Below are 17,500 nucleotides of genomic sequence, written 5' to 3'. Positions count from 1 at the left end.
GGGGGCGGGAAGGAGGAGTACACAAGGTGTATTATGGGATTTGAGAAAATGGAGAATATTCGAAAAAAATTCCGCGTGCCTCCGAACAAGAGTTGATCGTCCGATTCCCTAGTTCGCACGCTTTACAGACTGATGGGAGATGATTGACTGTATATCCTACATACCGCAGAGACAGGCGTCAAAGGAGGCAATTCTTGCAAATGTTGTACAAAATATGGCGAATCTTCGGCCCAGTCAATAATAGAGAGCTTTAGATTCTAGGACGAGAACGACTACGAGTACGAGATTTTCTCGTAGAACAACAGTGAGCGCGCGCAAACCAGCGTCATTTTGGCGGGAAAAACGTAATACCGTCGTCATTTTAGTACGAGGTTTTGCAAAAAATGTCGTCGTGTCTAAACAAGTCACCAAATGAACAATGTAGCAGTTTTGGCATTTTTCGATCAGGAAACGGCTCAGTTGCCAGCAATAAGAATAACTGAGCAACCTATGCTTCTAACAAAGGGTAAGATTAATCGTCCAGGTTATAAATGTTCTAAGTCTTTTCGCTTCAAACAGGCAGTCAAATCTCGTACTCGTTCTCGTCCTCGTACTAGAATCTAAAGGTCTCTAATATGTACTGACGATACGAAAACACACAATTATTTCAAAGTTTCAAATCCTGAAACGTCTTCCTCGGTATACAGAGGGAATTATACATTGAACAGTTTAGCGTTTTTTCCATAAACGAACACCAGACCACGGAGAAGCGACAACCGGAAGTACGTTTGCGCTTGCGGTCCAAATTAGTCTCATTCAGTCCACCATGTCATACGAACTTGACCTTAACTGATTAGTTCCCAAAGAAACTGTGGTGTTGCGTCGGTGGAGTCAAATGAAACACGAACGTTTGGTTTTATCAAACGAGTCAATATAAAGGTAGATAAACCACCCCAAAGAATGATTTGCGGGCAGACGTCTTCGTAAGAGCGAATAGACCTAAGCCTAGCTTCCAACAGTCTCGTTTCGCTTCAGTGATAGAGCAACCGACTTAGTAATCGGAAGTTCGTAGGGTTCGGCTCCCGCAAGGAACACTCGGATTTTTTCCGAGTATCCTTTAGTCATTGTAGATGAAAACTCACTCACCTTTTCAATAAATTCCGGTGCCAGCGGATGAGAACGAATCACAAGCGCTTTGGTCAACTGTAAGAAACAAAATGTGACATCCAGGATTGTTTTCAAAAAAGACAAATTAAACTTTCCTTTGGGTCGTGCAGTTTCATAAAGAAAACAACTGCTATGCCGGTGTCTTTGCGACAGATGATGGTTTCTGTAAAAGTGACTGTGGCTTAAACATATGCAAACCGTACCGACTTTGAATAGGGAACTTAAATTTTTAGAGCCACTACGCACATTTATATTGCTAAGTATCTTTTCACTAAAAAACGTTTATCAGAGTCGATTAGTTTAAAAAATCTGTGGAAGACTAATCTCCTGGAAGGCGAAACATTCGCTTCCGGTTTACGGCCGTGGCTCAAAAACTTTGTCAGTCGCGCGAGAAGGGTTACGTTAATTCAAATGTTGGTCGTGTAGCACGTTCTTTTGTACTATCCTTACAATGAACTCTGCTCCACTAACATAGCCGTTGCAGAAGAGCGCGCAATAAGATGCATGACGATTTCAATAAGCGTCACGAAGTGTCCCCTTGCTCTTTTTACCAACTTCAACATGGCTGGCTTCTGGGAATACAGACAATCAACGTCACAAAGAGTGCCCCAAACTCTTGTCCTCAAGTAAAGATAGAGCGATTTTCAATTGAGTGTCGTAAAATCAAAACCAAAGTAATTACTTTGGCCAATCAAAAAGGACGGAGACAATCCAGTAAACCAATCAAAACTCGAAATAATTACACGTACCCGACACAAAGCGAGGGAAAATGTGCACGCGCGAACCACGATTGGTTTTGGTTTCACTTCTGATTGGTTGAAGAAATGGCGCGAGAACTTCGAACCAATCACTGAGTGAAGTAATAATAAACCAAAGCAATTCGCTAATTACTTTCGACACTCAATTGAAAATCGCTCTAAACAGCTGCATTTACCCTCGCTAACACTTTCACTTGCCTTGCCTTGTTGGAAAATGGGTAGCAAATGCTTAGACTTGAAGGGACAATTCGTGTTGGACATCAAAATCACCGTCTTGCATCTAATTGCACGCATTTCTGGACACAAAACGATTTGATGAGAATAACAACCATACCCAAAGCCAGGTTTTTGTTGCTCGTTTTAGTGCGCCTTCCTGGTCGCAGGTTTGCCATATTCTGATTGTTAAGTCCTTCAACGTCGACGTTAGTTCATCACCTGAGTGCAAGAAGAAAAGTCATGTTACAAAATCGTCCCCAGGGCTTTTGTTCCACAAAAGGAGAGAAGAAAAGTCCTGGGATGTATTTAGTCAAGTTCATTAAAAAGAGACTCGTCTAAGAAAAATTGTCACTTAGTTATTTTATTTTATTTATTTATTATTTATTTATTTATAAATAAGAGAAGAGAAGAGAGAAGAGAAGATAATTTGTAACGGTGGCTCCCTAGAGTATTTTCGAATACCCTCACTACAGGGCACGAGTTACAAAAGGAAACCTTGTTAATTTCTCTAAACGTTTTCCCAGCAGCTTATTTTTCGGGTGTCAACTTTTGGATTATGGCCGTTACCATGGCCACATCACATGTAATGACAGGGAGATTTATTCTTATTTTTGGCCTAAATTCCTCAATATTTATACTTTCCTTCGGTGAAATTGTTGCCAATATTCTGTCATTTGTCATTTTTCTAAATATATTCGATCAGCTCTGACAGATTTTAACAAATATAGGGTATTTGATAGGAACTGTATGTGGATAGAACTAAGCTAATTTCACCGATGGGAAAACGAGAAAATTAGCAGTTAGTTTACAAATTTGGTCGCGCTGACGTAACAAAAATCAGATAAACACGCACGATTCAGGCTTTACGCGGCATACTAGTGCCCAGCTTGCGCGCGGTCGTAAAACTCTGGGGAGCCTCCTTAAAGAAGATGACATTTTGAATCACATTTTTGAAAAGCATTTTTTGGAAAACCGAATCGTTACTTTCTTCACGGCTTCACAAGCGGAGGCTATACCATTAGAGTATTTATGGTTTCCGGCAAAAACTGCACGGAGACACCGTTTTTTCTAGTAGGGTCATAGCCATGGCATCCAGATGAGGTGCGAGAATTTCAATCATTTGCACTAACATTTTCAAAATTCAACTAATTTCAATCCTTACCATTGGTAACAAAGGAACACAGTAAACAGCCTCATTGCGATTACGTCTAAAGTAATCAATCGGTAGTTGAGGTTTTTCACTTTAAAGCAAATTAAAGGGGTTAGGTCACGCTATTTAAGGTAATTTTGTTTAATTTTGTTAATTATGAGCTCTAAACGTCAAATTGGCAGAGCAAGAGTCTTCCATTTGCAAAATCACGGCCACATAACAACTGAGAATGATTTTCCAGCTGTGTAAATGACATTTTGATATAGACTGATATAAATTTGAAAAAAGGTGGGCCGACGTTTTTCAAATTTACCCGAATTCAATCCATTTCAATCTTCCCCAGTTTTGTCCATCCATGTCCATTCTTGGCTTCCCTGTGTTTTGTTAGAGTTCTTCTATAGTTTTGAACAGTTATTTTGATATTTTAGTTAATTCTATGACCATTCGATCAGTGCTGAAATTGCCTAAAATTGCGTGACCTAGCCCCTTTAAGTATTATACAGGAAAACCAAGAGAGTGCGACAGAGCAACTTTAAATGGGACTTCCACTTCTCCAAAAGAATAACTTAAAACCGGCGGAAATAATATTATTTCGCACTCAAATTGTTTAAAAAAATTTTTAAAAATGTATCACTCAGAAAAAATATTAAATTCAGAATCGTTTATTTTTCACAGGTTCTTTACTTTTACCTCATCTGTGGAGTAAAAATATAACTCAAAAAGGATTCTGTAGGTTTTTCTCTCCATATTATCACTATTACTTATGCCTGAAAAACTTGCTCAACATAACCAACCTTCGGGTAGTTTGTTGACTATACCAGCAAGACACTGGGCCCCACTCTCCGCGCTTCTCTCGTGATCACAGTGACACGCCAAATACTGAAGCCTGGGCACTAGCTCCGAATGGCGAGGAATGGTAACCTGGCAAAGTTCATAAATTTTAAAATTACTGAAAACATATATTTTAAAACATATCTACCCCATTGCAAGTTAGTCTTCCCTTGAATAAGGTGAAAGTTTGTTACTTTTTGTGCATCTCTTTTTTCCTCCATTTCCATATGGACATGCACACTGCAATAACTGGCACACAAGAAAACCAGGGAAGGTTATTGAATACCTCACGTCTGGCAGAGCATAAAGTGGCTGTTAGCAGTGAAACCAGTTGACTCTGTTCCCATGGTGACGTAACCTTAAATTTAAAAAAAACATAACTAAGAGCAGTTTCCAATTGAAAAAAACAAAAAGCTACAGTATTACTACTTAAGCCAATCAAAAAATTATTCTTGCCCAAAAATGCAAAGATTTAAAAATTCGAAAGCTCTCTTAAATTGAAATTTAAAAAAAGGCCAATGCTACCTCTAAGGGCAGAAAAGTCCCCTCGAATGCTTGCTCCAGGTAGAATGATTTTCCATCAACATATAACATAACAAATTCATCCAAGAGATCACACGCTTCTCTACAAAAAAAAAGACAAAGAATAGGAAAAGGAGGTGTCCTTTTGGGGAGGGATAAATATAAACAAAAGGAAAGGACCCCTCAATTAAGCCAACATTAACAGACCTTATCGACTCGTTCATTATAGACAAGTTCACACTCTTGAGTGCAACATGGGTAATCAGGGCAAGATGGAGAGAAATTCCAAGGTTTATGTGGAAGTTCAAAATGATGAAAACTATTCATGACATGCAATTTTTGGGGTTTTTTACCTTCCAAAACAAAAGATATGCACTCAAAGGTGTGGTAGAATAAAGTTGTAGAGAATGGCTATTTTAGAAATCATTTTATTAAACAAAGTTTCTGCCATACATTTCCTGTAATTCCAAAGTCACAAAATTACAGAGAATGTATGGAGCCAAAAATAGCAATATCTAGGAATTCCAAAGAATAGATACCAAGTCCAGTCTATCTCAGTTGTGAACTTGAACTCATTTGTTTGGTTTACGGAGGCAAAAGTCTATAAAGTAGAGTCATGAACAGTTTATTTTGCTTTGAATGTCCATGCAAAGCTTTGAATTTCCCGCCATGTTGCCCTGATTACCCATCATGCACTCATGAGTGTGAACTGATCTATTGTTGTTTTCTCAATACAGATCATGTGGACCATTTGATCCTTTGTCTTGTTAATGGATTAATGAAAGAAGTGAACAAACGAATGAAGCGCCAACTTAATTTAGCGCTGAGGCACTTATCAGGGACACTGCACTGAAATCAAATCAACTCGTAGGTTGCTTTTTGAGGAGAGGAGAAAACCGGAGTATCCGGAGGAAAAAAAAAACCTCTCAATGCAGAGTAGAGAACCAACAAAATTAAGAGTATGTCTGAATATGTACAACTTTAAAAGAAAACACTCTCTTCAGTGTTATTACATGATTTCCATGAGAAAACAAAATGTCAAAACGAACAAGATGTATTTGAGTGAAATAAAATAAATATTACAGCATTTAGGCTGATTACTTAAACGAAGTCGTTCACAAATGGATTAAATAATGCAGTTTTATTTACAGTAAGCAATAATTATTATTCACAAAACACATACTTGACATTTAAGTTACTTGTCACAGTTGTTAAGATGGCAGCTAGTTTTTCCAAGCAAGCCTTAGATGTGATTCCAAAGACACGTTCATTTGTCTCTACAACACAAAAACAAGACAGTGAAGGTGTGACTAAACATTGTCTACAAAATTAACAGCTCTGAGCCAAGCATTAAAAGGAGTCATCAACTGTTACTCAATTGCAAAAACAGTAGACTGCCAATGAAGATGGAAACTCCACTAAAACAAGAAAATAACTTTTTACCACAAATTGCTTGTAATCTCGCTATCTGATTGGCTAATTTGCCATTGTCAATAAGAGTCTATTCAACACTGCTTGCGTCAATTTGTCACGCAATGTAATAGCCAATCAGGAACCTCATTTTGGGAAATAAACCAATCATATTGCGAGAAAGTTATAGACAACGCTTGCTCTTTCTTTGTTTCATGATTTTGGTCAAGCTCTGGCACACTTCCTTTGGTGCTGAATATTGATGTGGACTCACCAAGCGCACAACATTTTCACCACTGTGATGACAAATATCTTTGTCGATAAGAGTACAGACAACGCTGAACCACTTTCGATTTGTTAATTAAACCAAAGAACATAATGTTTACAATCAAAATTGTTCAAACTTTTTCCAGTGAAAGCATTTGTATCTAAAATAAATGAATTTCAAAAACACATGTTTTGGTTTTCAAATTTCATGGGTGCCACCATCTTGAATTACTTTGACACGACGTGGTAGTCCTGTTGTTTCAAAACAAAAGTACTTTGTGTGAAAACAAAAAGGGAAGCCATAACATGTCACAATTATTCAAAATAGCAGCAACTAGAAATTTGAAAATGAAAATAAGTGATTCTAAAGTTCCTTTTTTGGAGAAAATTGTGGAGCAAATTTGATTGCAAACATTACTTTGTTTGGTTTTGAAATTATTCATTAGTCAGAGTTCACTTAAAGGGGTTGTAACACGGCAGTGCATTTGCTTTTGTGTATAGTTAAATACCAATTATTACTCTCCCCTGTGCTTGCTATGCAACTTAACATTACCGGTAACCCAGAAAGTACCTTAAAACAACACAAATAAAAGTTTCGCGACAACAATTGACTGTTGAGCATAAATAATTAAGCTACAAACAACAGAGATAAACTTAGAAAAACTGTTAAGATGAATAGTTCTTAAAACCCCGATTGCAGTTCATTTTACTCCTCTTCAATTTTTCCTATCTTTACCTCCCTTTGAATTTGCTGTTTAATTTACTATCGATCTCAGACATCCATGGAAATGGGCTTTTCTTCAGTCCACTTCTCGGAACCGTTGATTTCAGTCTGCAGTTAAAAAATTCTCATCACCTGATAGCATTTTCTGTTGCTCTAGCTCTCCCCAAAGAGAAAAGCGCGAAACGATGTTGATGGCGAGTAAAACCGGCTGAGGCTATAACGGTAACCAGGAAAGCCTTGCCCTGAGAAATAAAAAGCGAGTGGAAACTTTTCTTCAGGTTTTTTTTCCTCAACCGTGGGAATGAGTCACAAAAATGTTATCACATGATCAGATTTTTTTAACCGCAGACTGAAATCAACGGTCCATGAAGTGGACTGAAAAAAAGCCCTTGTCCACGGACGTCTGAGATCAATAGTAAACCTTCCTTCAATGTTATAAAGTAGTTATTTTTATGTTTCACTTGATTTGGTTGCCTGAATTTATAGTCAATTGGTTTTATCAACGGAGTTGATAATCTAAATTGTCCACCGTACAGAGATTCTAAAAGCTGACATTTCGAACGTTAGCCCTTCATCAGAGTGAATCGACTCTACTATAAAAGTACACGTAACCCACAATTCCACGATTCGCTCTAACGAAGGGCTAACGCTGGAATTGTCAGCTTTTAGAATCTCTGTACGGTGGCCAGTTTAGATTACCAACTCCGTTGATAAAACCAATTTTTTGTATACTACTTCCCCACCAACACAGCATTACAGTTTCTTTAGAAACTACCCCCTTCATGAATTTAAGCTGAATTTCGTGAGACAGCCCCTTTAAAATCTGCTTTGGTACTGAAAATATATCGGCACTGCTGGGCAGTGATATTAACACATTAATGCACCTGTCACTGTAAACCCCACCTCACCCCCCCCTCCCCCCATCCGTGGTGCAAATGAGCAGGCTCCCTTGCCTGGTGAAATGATTGCTCACAGACTATGCATGTAAGTGCTATTAACAATGTTTTTTTCTTGCTCTGAGTGTGTTTTATACAACATCAATACAACAGGCCTCAGTTGTTCAAAAGTAACACTATCCACCAGGCCCCAGTTGTTCAAACGATGGATAGCGCTATCCACCGGATAAATCACTATCCACCGGATAAACACTAGCAAAACCGATTGAGTTATCCACTGGATAGTGATTTATCCAGCGGATAGCGCTATACATCGTTTGAACAACTGGGGCCAGATAAATAACTCAGGGGATAAACACTAGCAAAATCAATAATATTATTGAGATATCCAGTGGATAGCATTATCCACCCTTCGAATAACTGGCGCCAGGTTGATAATAATAAGTATTATCAACCTGGCTTCTATATAAAATACCTTTTAAGGAAGATTTAAGTGCTATCCTCAAAACAGCAGGAACTACAGACTGTTTAAAGTAAACAGCAGAAGTTATGTCTCTCTGAAGGGACCCTATAATCCAACATCAAAACAAATTAAACCAAAAAAACATTTTACTTTCCTACGACCATAATCAGTAACGGAATAAAATGAAGTAAAGCTATGATCCTTGCAGTTATGGAAGCAATTTTAGCAATTGCGTAGAGAAGCCTGTAAATTTCAGGACTTCAACGGGGTTTGAACACATGACCTCGCAATACCGTTGTGACGTAGGGAGCTGGTCATTTCTGGGCTCTAACGTTCTCGTGAGGAATGAATCAATGAATAAAATTATATATGAAATGAATCATAATTATGCTGAACTGCCGATATGAAATCAAGTAAAGCTATGATCTTCGCAATTATGGACGCAATTTTAGCAATTGTGCAGAGAAGCCTGAAAAATGGTCAAATAAATTTTTCGAAATTAAAGACAAGTTTTAGTCTTTAACTCAATTAAGAATCTTTGAATAGCAAAATAATTAGGGCAGGTGAAAATTTTTTAACCCATTGACTCCTGGGAGTCTATTGCCAGACAATTTTACTTGTCAGTGGGGACATCCTGGGGTGCCGCCTGAGGAGTGGAAGGTTTAATGTTTTCTAAAAATCTGCACTTGCGGGAAACGCTCTGCACTACAATCAATATCACTTCTTGCGGTTGAGAAAGTTATTTAACCATTGGCCCCTGACAGCTAGATTTTACTCTGTCTAACACCAGACAATTTTACTAGTCAACCTGGGGGCGTCTTTTGGCATCTAAGTTGTCAATGGGGTAAAGCAAGATAAGCCTAAAGCCATAATCCAAGTTTAATGTCATGACCATGTATTCCCTTTAATTTACACATACTTAAACTATACCTTCATACAGTACCTTCCACAATGTCCTGAATACACTGTAATACTCTGTTGCACTTGATTTCATCAGGATTCTCCTCTAAAAGGAAGATTTTGTTTACATTCAAGATCAAGCAAAATTAATACGCTTATGTAGCAAATTTCATTCTTTGTGATACACAGTGAATTTTAAATTAGCTCTTAGGTAGCCATGGCATGTAAGTAGAACATCTTAAGAACTGACTGAACTTCTAGAACTTCTCAACTGACTGAGTGAAAGAACAGCCTGTCGCTGTCAAGAATGCCTCACACTCAAATTTCACTCAAGCAATAATGGTGCTTAAGACATGAAATCACCTATCCCAAGTTGTTGCGTGCCTGCCTGCTTCATTGTGCTAGCATTGTGCAAAATAATCAAATAATGAGCCTAAGGCTCACTGGATTTTTTTTCCTGATGGCTTTTATTAATAACTATTACCATTGCACAAGTTTCCTGTGTGTTCCAGCAGTCTTGGAATTACATCATGGACAATTGACTCCTGGGTGCATACAGCAGTAAGAGTATCTAGGACGCACTGATGACTGACAGGAGTAGCATGGGGTTCACAGGAGTCCGTTTCCATGGCAGATCCATCTTCTGTTAAAAGAGAAAAACACACTGTAACGTACCAATGATTACAAATGAAAATAATAAGGTGTCATCACCAGCACCATCAAATACATTTTCATTTAAATCAGCACTGGTTATCTATCACATCCAACTGCAAAGACCTATTGACCAATTAATATGACAGCAATGGACATGTACTGGAAGAAATAGTAAGGATAATTGATTGAGGGCCCAGATAATTGAGAATATGAATATTAATGAAGAACAAAAACTGATTAAACATGGTCTTTACTCTCTGTTATGAATACCTGTACATGTGACGCTATGTAGCTTGTTTATTTCACACACCCCGACAAATGAGCCAATACATGTATCTACCATGAAAGTTCTCTTAGCAACAAATCAACTCTAAGCCAATCAGAACTCATTCCGAAAGTTTTTCATTGGTTATGATGCGTGCAAGCGCTGTTTTTGCTTTTTGAAAACGAAACAAACTTGCCTTAGTTTACTACCCTTTTTAATGCAGCGGCTGTAGTTTTAAAAAGAATATGGCTACAGATCTTGATCATGACTAATAAATATAATAATTCAATTCAAACTTGGGACCAGAGATAATCGAGGTTCGACTGTATTTACCTTGGTCATGTGACATATGGCATATGCTTGAACATTCTGGCTGTTTAGTTGTTGCCATTGTTATTAGCCACTAAATCTTCTAATATTTATGCATTATGGTATTCTATTCTTTGTGTGTGGCTCTTATGCTTCAAAAATAAGTAAAGCCTCTACACTAATTTAGAGTGACAGCTAACCAAAACATTTTAAACAGCTTACATGTATACCTCTGCAAATTCAAAAAAACTTTTAAGTATTCAGTGCTGGAAATAATTTTTCTTTATATTCACAGGACATATGTCCTTTCAAATCTTCCTTTTGGACGGACATTTGACAAATTTATTGACTGACAACAACTTGAAGAAGAGAACTCAAGATGGGCTGGTGAGATGTGCGGTCATCGTGTCCGATCATAATGTGAAATTGGCTGGACATTTTCAAAATTTGGTCGGACAATGTCTGATGACCGACTGTTATTTCTAGCACTGGTATAACTCTTACTACACCTGCCCATTACCAAGCAACTGGTTTCCCATTCTTCCCACAAGCACAGTACACCTTAAAAGTTAAGCTACTTTACTATATGGCTAGTGCTTTTTTCTGATATAACAAGTGCCCTGATTGGCTAAGTGCAAAAAGCACTATTCTACCATAATGCACACAAGCCAATGAGAAATTATGCAAATTTACCAGAAACAAAAGATAAAGCAAAGGTTTTTGACATGTGTGTTACTTCACCTGAGTTGTACAGTTTCAAACTGTCAGTGAACTGATAAGTGCATGCATTAATTAAATCAAAAAAGTTATTTTCTAAGGCCAAAATCTCAAGCTTCGGGCCTTGCTGTATTGAGTTCCCTATCGCTACATGCAAAGACCACTGTTGAGATTTTCCCATGAAGATCTCACTTTGGGTTAATTTCACAAGTCAGGCTCGATACTCCAATACGCTCTATACAGAATTTAAGGCTACTGGCTTACAGCTTCTTTAATATCCAAATTGGCATCCTGCTTATGATTGTACCTTTATGTATACATCACTAAAGGCTTGGATAATTATTATCATTATTGCTAACATTAATATTATTTTAGTATAACCACAGACTCATGTGGATTTAAGCAGTGGCTATTTGCCAGTCAGACTTGCAGACTTGTTGACAAACTGATTATTTTGAAGCTTTGCAATACATTTTGGTCAAGTTCTGTTTTGTTCGCCAAACCTTCCAAGACATAACAGTTGACAAAGTACCTGTTTTGAGGTGTATCTGCAGTAAGGGAAGTAGAGTTGTCTGAACGATCCCAGTATATGTCCTGGACAGCTGTGACAATGCAGATAGACTGGTCTGGCTAAAAACATTTCCATTAATGTTAAGCAGAAGATTATACAAATTAAGAAGGCCTAAACATAAAACAATTCATTATTTATCAATTAATAATTAACTATAATTATACAAATACTAATAACTACCGGTAATAACAAAATTGTTATAATCATAATAATAATTATGATGATGATGATGATGATGATTATAATTAAATAATCACTAATACTAATAATTACATATAACATAATTCACTTAAGACTCTCAAGGAGAAAGTTTTCAAGACCATCATGACCTATAATCTCACAAGTGAAATCGAAGAGTCAAACTAGGAATAACTCCAGTAACTCCAGCTGGGTAGAATATACATCTGAAACCTCAGGATCCAAAGCCATGCTGCACCTGTACCCTGGCTAATACTGCAACAGCTCATGGGGTGTCTTGAAAACAAAGACCCCTAAGACCCTGAGCTTAGGGGCTTAGGGGGGGAATAGGGGGGATAGGGGTATTGGGGGTTTTCAAAGACACCCACAGCTTATGCTCTAGGCAGATACAGTGTCTGCTGCTTCACATGTCATGAAATGCTCAAAGTTCTTTTAAGGTTCTGCTCCGGAGTTTGACTCTGAGTCTAATATTCAACAAATGGCCAGGACATAAATATTATCGAGCCTAACTGGTGCCTCTCAATATCAAGTTCTTATCATAGTTAACTCTTTCAGTGCTGTTGTCGAGTTTACTCGACATAGGATTACGTGACTCCCACTGCAGATGTCGAGAATACTCGACACGAGAGAGTGTCCTAAAGTAATGCGTGTTTAGTGTATTTCTTTATTGAGATAAATCACATTGTTTTAGGCCGTGCTTTCACCTCAATAAAGATAGCTCAAACAATGGCAAATTTCTTAGTATACATGTCCTGTAAATATTATCGTAATAGCGTCAATAGAACAAAAGATATAGGTCATTCTTTGAGAGTGGTTTCTCTGGTGTCTTATGTTGCGAAAAAATGCAGCAGTCATGGGGTACACTGACGGTAGAAAAGTCAGCAGTGAAAGAGTACCATCGACCCCTGGGAGTGAGACTTTTACTCGTCAACCGGGGGTATCCTAAGGCACCTGAGGAGTGAATGGGTTAACCCTTTGGCGTCCAAACCCATCTAAACCGGCCAGACTTAGTATTCTACTCTGTTTAACGCCAGACGATTTTACTCGTCAATGGGGAACCCCTAGGAGTCAATGGGTTAAGTAAGAACACAAAAACATAGCCTTCTCAAATTGACTGTACCTTAGAGAAGCTTCCTTGTTTGACAAAGCCAGAGAGGTAAGATGCTGAGAAAGTACCCCAACCTGATGACATAAAAATATTACCACAAAATGACAGCCCAGGCATGTGCAGATCATTAATTTTTGTCAACATCCATGGATGCACACAGACCACTGTTAAAACTTGTGCAATAATGATTTCTGTTGTATTTTACAACTAGGTGCTGTTTGATTCTCGTGTTTAATGTTTAAATTCTAATCACTTTATGGTCATGGAAAAATCTTAAACAAAGTTCCACCCCTATCTTCCTAAGGCAGTTAATCAGCATATAAAATTTTACAAGCCATTCTTGCATGAGTGTATTCAAACAAAGGCAGGAGAGGTAGCCACTCCTTTATATGGACACTATTAAATTATTGACAGTGAATTGTTGACACTATTACACTGTATAAATCAGAAAGTTCACTCTTTTAAAGACAATAATTTGGGTGGAATAACTACCCAATAAGACCAAAACCATTTCTAGTCTTCATCCATTACTCAAAAATGCATTTGCTTATAAGTTCCCTGTAACTGCTAGCCTGCAAACGTTAGCACAACATATTTCGGCCAGTCGTTTCTCTCCCACAAAAAGAAGAGAAATTACCACCTGAAATGCATCTGCGTTCATAGGATATGCAACTGCTTATGACTGAAAAAACGTAGGCATGATCACCATGGTGGTACACCAATACACTGACCACTCAAAATCAGTTAGATTTTGGTAAGTGAATATTAATTCTCACTAAATTAATAGTAGTTATCAAGCATAAAAACCCACCCATTTTTGCATGATCTTCATGTGGTGTAAAGGCACTGGAAGGTTATCACACAATGATCTGCATTGACATTGGCCCTCATAGCATCAATTAAAAGGATTTGATTTTTTTCCCAGAGACCAACACACTTGAATTTTGCTGGTCAAGTTTTGAGGAATGCATCAGAAAAACACAAACCAGTAAGGTAAAAAGTTCTTTATCTAAGGGGCATTGCAAGAGTTTATTTTCACATGACAGTTTGTTAGTTTTCGTCCAATCACAGTGGAAATAAAGTTAAACCACTCAAATGTACTTGCTTACGTTAATCATACATCAATGGCTTTTTACAAACAATTTTCGCTCAATACGAATATCAATAGTGTGTTGTAAAATAACTAAACACCTTCCTGGCTTGCTGGTATGTCGGCTGATAATGTCTGTGGCTGAGAGAGGGCAAAATATGTGAAATTTTGAGGACAATCTCTCAGCGGCAGACATTATCAGCCCACACACCAACTGCCTGAAAGGGTTTATTTAGGTAACTACACACCATTCAACAATGGTATATACTTAGTGTTTTTTTTTTCAAGGGTTCAAGTCAAATGACATTACTTAAACTGTTTATGAATCATATGAGGTTTAATTTTTTGATGGCACAGTGAATATAGTTTGTAACATAGCTGGCAACAACATCTAGAACTTGCCTCCTTTTCAGACAAAAGTCCTGTCAAGTCAAGAAGAGCCATAATACAATGTACTGCCACACAACAGAGAGACGAATTATCCTCTGAGAAAAATGAAAATAATGTTGCAGAGAGCACCTCCTTGTACTTCCAGACTGGACTCTCTGCAATAAAAATAATCATTAATTTTGTTTACATTAATGGGAGACCAGATCTTCGGCATTAGCATTAATTGTATCTGACAAGTTTGTGAAATGAATGTGCATTACAGTAACATGGGTAACACTAATATTATTACCGGTACTCTCAAATTGTATCCTAACTGACAGGATGAACACGATTTTTCCTCTGGCAGAAACCTCATCACTGTAACTGATCTAGTAAAAATGTCCACTTTCTAAGAAACACCTTGTGTTGCATACATGCAGCTCACTTCATGATCAGTTCAGTTTATTTTTGCCACTTTAAAAATTTGTTATGTTAAATTACAAAATAAATATATATTAAACTGCAAGAGATATTAAATAATCAATAAAAGAAAAGCAAAAGGCAAGGATGCCCATATAGAAACCATTACAGCTTATTCGCGCTACAGGCACCTCAAGAAAAATACAAATATAAAATGATAATTTTAGGCGTGTCTGATTTAATTTGTAAACACATTTAGGTTAAAAAGCAAGAACACAGACAAACAAGCAAAATAAGGGAAAGTTTTTAAGTTACAGTGTAGACTTAAATTGAGAAAAACTGTCAGCATTCTGAATTTCTGTATTGAAAGAATTAAACAATTTAGGTCCATAGAAGCATAATAATTATTGCGAACTGTTGGATATTTGTTCTACAAGAAAATAAGTAAAAGGAGTTGGAGTTTCTAGTATTATAATGATGAATCCCTGGTTATCCCTGGCTATCCCTGGTTAGATCATGAGATCATATTTGGTAAACTGACCTGAGGTGAGTTACCATAATTTCCGGCCAATTACCCACAGGTAATATGTAAATTTTATGTTAAACAAGCTCTGCTGCAGGTAATTGGAAGATGCAAGTTATGTGACAATTCTTTGCATTTTCCCTGTCAATGGTACGTTAGTAAGTGTGGGATTTTAAAACAAGGTCCCTTCACTCAATTTAACGCCAATTGGCTCCTTTTTAAGTGGCAATTTGCCAAAAAGATGAATGAAAACAATCTTTCTGAGAAAATTGCTATAATTAGTTCTTTCACACAAGTTCTACATTTGTGTATTAGACTTAAAGAAAGCAGTAACAAGTTTAATATAAATAGCAATCAATTCAAACAAGTCACAATGTTTTAACTCTTCAGTTAGTGTATCAGTTACTCAGGCATGTAGCTTCAACAAAAGTCAGTCATAATGCCTGCCTGACCCCAACCTCCACGCCAACGTTTTAACTTTGAGTACAAGCTTCGGAGCATCAAAAGAGGCTGCATCCGAAATTGGGAACAGAGATGTTGTGAGAGAATTCGAAGTTGATGAATATATTATATTATAAGGTTAGGCACGTTGAAATTGCACAGCATTACGTAACACAAGATTTTTTCTGACAGATACATATGTGCACAATATCAAAATGACATATGCTTCAGAGTACCAGGTAAGCCGAAGATTCAGCCATTCACACCTTTTGGAGACGTCGAAAATGATTTTACTATGGTTTTGGGGTGTGGGTAATATAGGCCGGTGCAGGTAATCTGTTATCTTTAATGGTGCGGATCATGCACCGTGTGGGTAAAATTTATTGGCCGGGACTTACGGTAACTTGAACTTGCATTAATTCTGCATTTGCTATTCAAAAAGTTGTAATTATGGTATTTTTAATTACCCATGCTGGGGAGAATTTTGATTTAAATGACTTGGCACACAGTTGAAAAAGAAACACTAGATTTCGTACATTATTTACAGAGTTCACAATATTACCAGCTGGTTCTCTGTGAAATATTTCTGCAGCTTTGAGGAGATTGTCAATGATTGAGATAAACATCTTTTTGTGAGGAACCTGCAAAAACCAAAAAAGAAAAACTACCCAGATAAAGTTATTTCAAAACAAAGAGAGGAATTTAAGGGATAGTCAGAGAACACCCTTATTCACAATAATATTAGTAGTTTAATAACCTGGTGAAAAAATCAACAAAGTGCTTCCCTAAAGGTGAGCACCTATGTAACTAATTAACAAGCATACCTCTTGGATATCTTTTAATTCCTCAAAAAGCAAAGGAAAAATTGTGTCAATAATTTTCTGGCAAACAGGTTCTGAAAAAGTAAAAAAAGAAGAAAACTGAAATCTAGATATTTTTTATAATTTTTAAACACCTTTTGGCTGGTTGCCTGTGATATCCAGGAACTTTCATTATTGGCGGCCAGCCCCAATTAGTGCCATCAATGAAAGAGGGAACTGTTATATTGACAAAAAGTGGAATGCTCAGAAACTCTTTCAACCACAAGGTAAAAGATACTCCCTTAAGCAATACTTTATTCAAATCACCTCCTGTGGGGGGAAAAAGAAAGTCATTCCTGTACCTACAGTATAATATCTAAGATCTATAATTAACAATTAGACCCTTCGCCCTTGCGGGCCACAGCTCAATAGCCCATTCGGCAAAGCCGAATCGGCTATAGACCCGTGGCCCTTGAGGGCAAAGGGTCTAATTGTTTTAGTATCACCCAACTAGTCGGACAGAAAAGGAAAAGGAAAGGAAAGGAAAGGAACTTTATTTGTCTAGTCGTTCTAGCGCGGGAGCACTAATTGGGGACACTGTAAACTGAAATTAACGATGAAAGCAAATCAAGTCAAAGGTTGGTTTTTGAGGAGAGGGGAAACCAGAGTACCCGGAGAAAACCTCTTGGTGCAGAGTAGAGAACCAACAAACTCAACCCACATATGACGCAGAGTAAGGGAATCAAACCCGG

The 17,500-nt window shown here is 37.5% G+C and overlaps 1 protein-coding gene across 1 annotated transcript in view; it reads right to left on the bottom strand.

The window, feature by feature from the left end:
- LOC138006729 (MMS19 nucleotide excision repair protein homolog) overlaps positions 1-17,500 on the bottom strand; it is a 39,037-nt gene that overhangs the window by 6,584 nt on the left and 14,953 nt on the right. The window contains exons 17-30 of the mRNA XM_068853232.1: positions 16,773-16,843; positions 16,511-16,589; positions 14,598-14,740; positions 13,118-13,179; positions 11,761-11,858; positions 9,768-9,926; positions 9,327-9,389; positions 8,396-8,488; positions 5,807-5,900; positions 4,627-4,726; positions 4,388-4,459; positions 4,065-4,191; positions 2,239-2,339; positions 1,126-1,182 (exon numbers count right to left, since the gene is read on the bottom strand). Coding sequence (XP_068709333.1) covers positions 1,126-1,182; positions 2,239-2,339; positions 4,065-4,191; positions 4,388-4,459; positions 4,627-4,726; positions 5,807-5,900; positions 8,396-8,488; positions 9,327-9,389; positions 9,768-9,926; positions 11,761-11,858; positions 13,118-13,179; positions 14,598-14,740; positions 16,511-16,589; positions 16,773-16,843 — 1,319 coding nt within the window. The remainder of the gene's footprint in view (positions 1-1,125; positions 1,183-2,238; positions 2,340-4,064; positions 4,192-4,387; positions 4,460-4,626; positions 4,727-5,806; positions 5,901-8,395; positions 8,489-9,326; positions 9,390-9,767; positions 9,927-11,760; positions 11,859-13,117; positions 13,180-14,597; positions 14,741-16,510; positions 16,590-16,772; positions 16,844-17,500) is intronic.

Source organism: Montipora foliosa, chromosome 6 (assembly GCF_036669935.1).
Source record: "Montipora foliosa isolate CH-2021 chromosome 6, ASM3666993v2, whole genome shotgun sequence".
Taxonomy (NCBI): domain Eukaryota; kingdom Metazoa; phylum Cnidaria; class Anthozoa; order Scleractinia; family Acroporidae; genus Montipora; species Montipora foliosa.
Note: the sequence above shows the minus strand (reverse complement) of the source record. Positions and strands in the feature narration are given on the sequence as shown.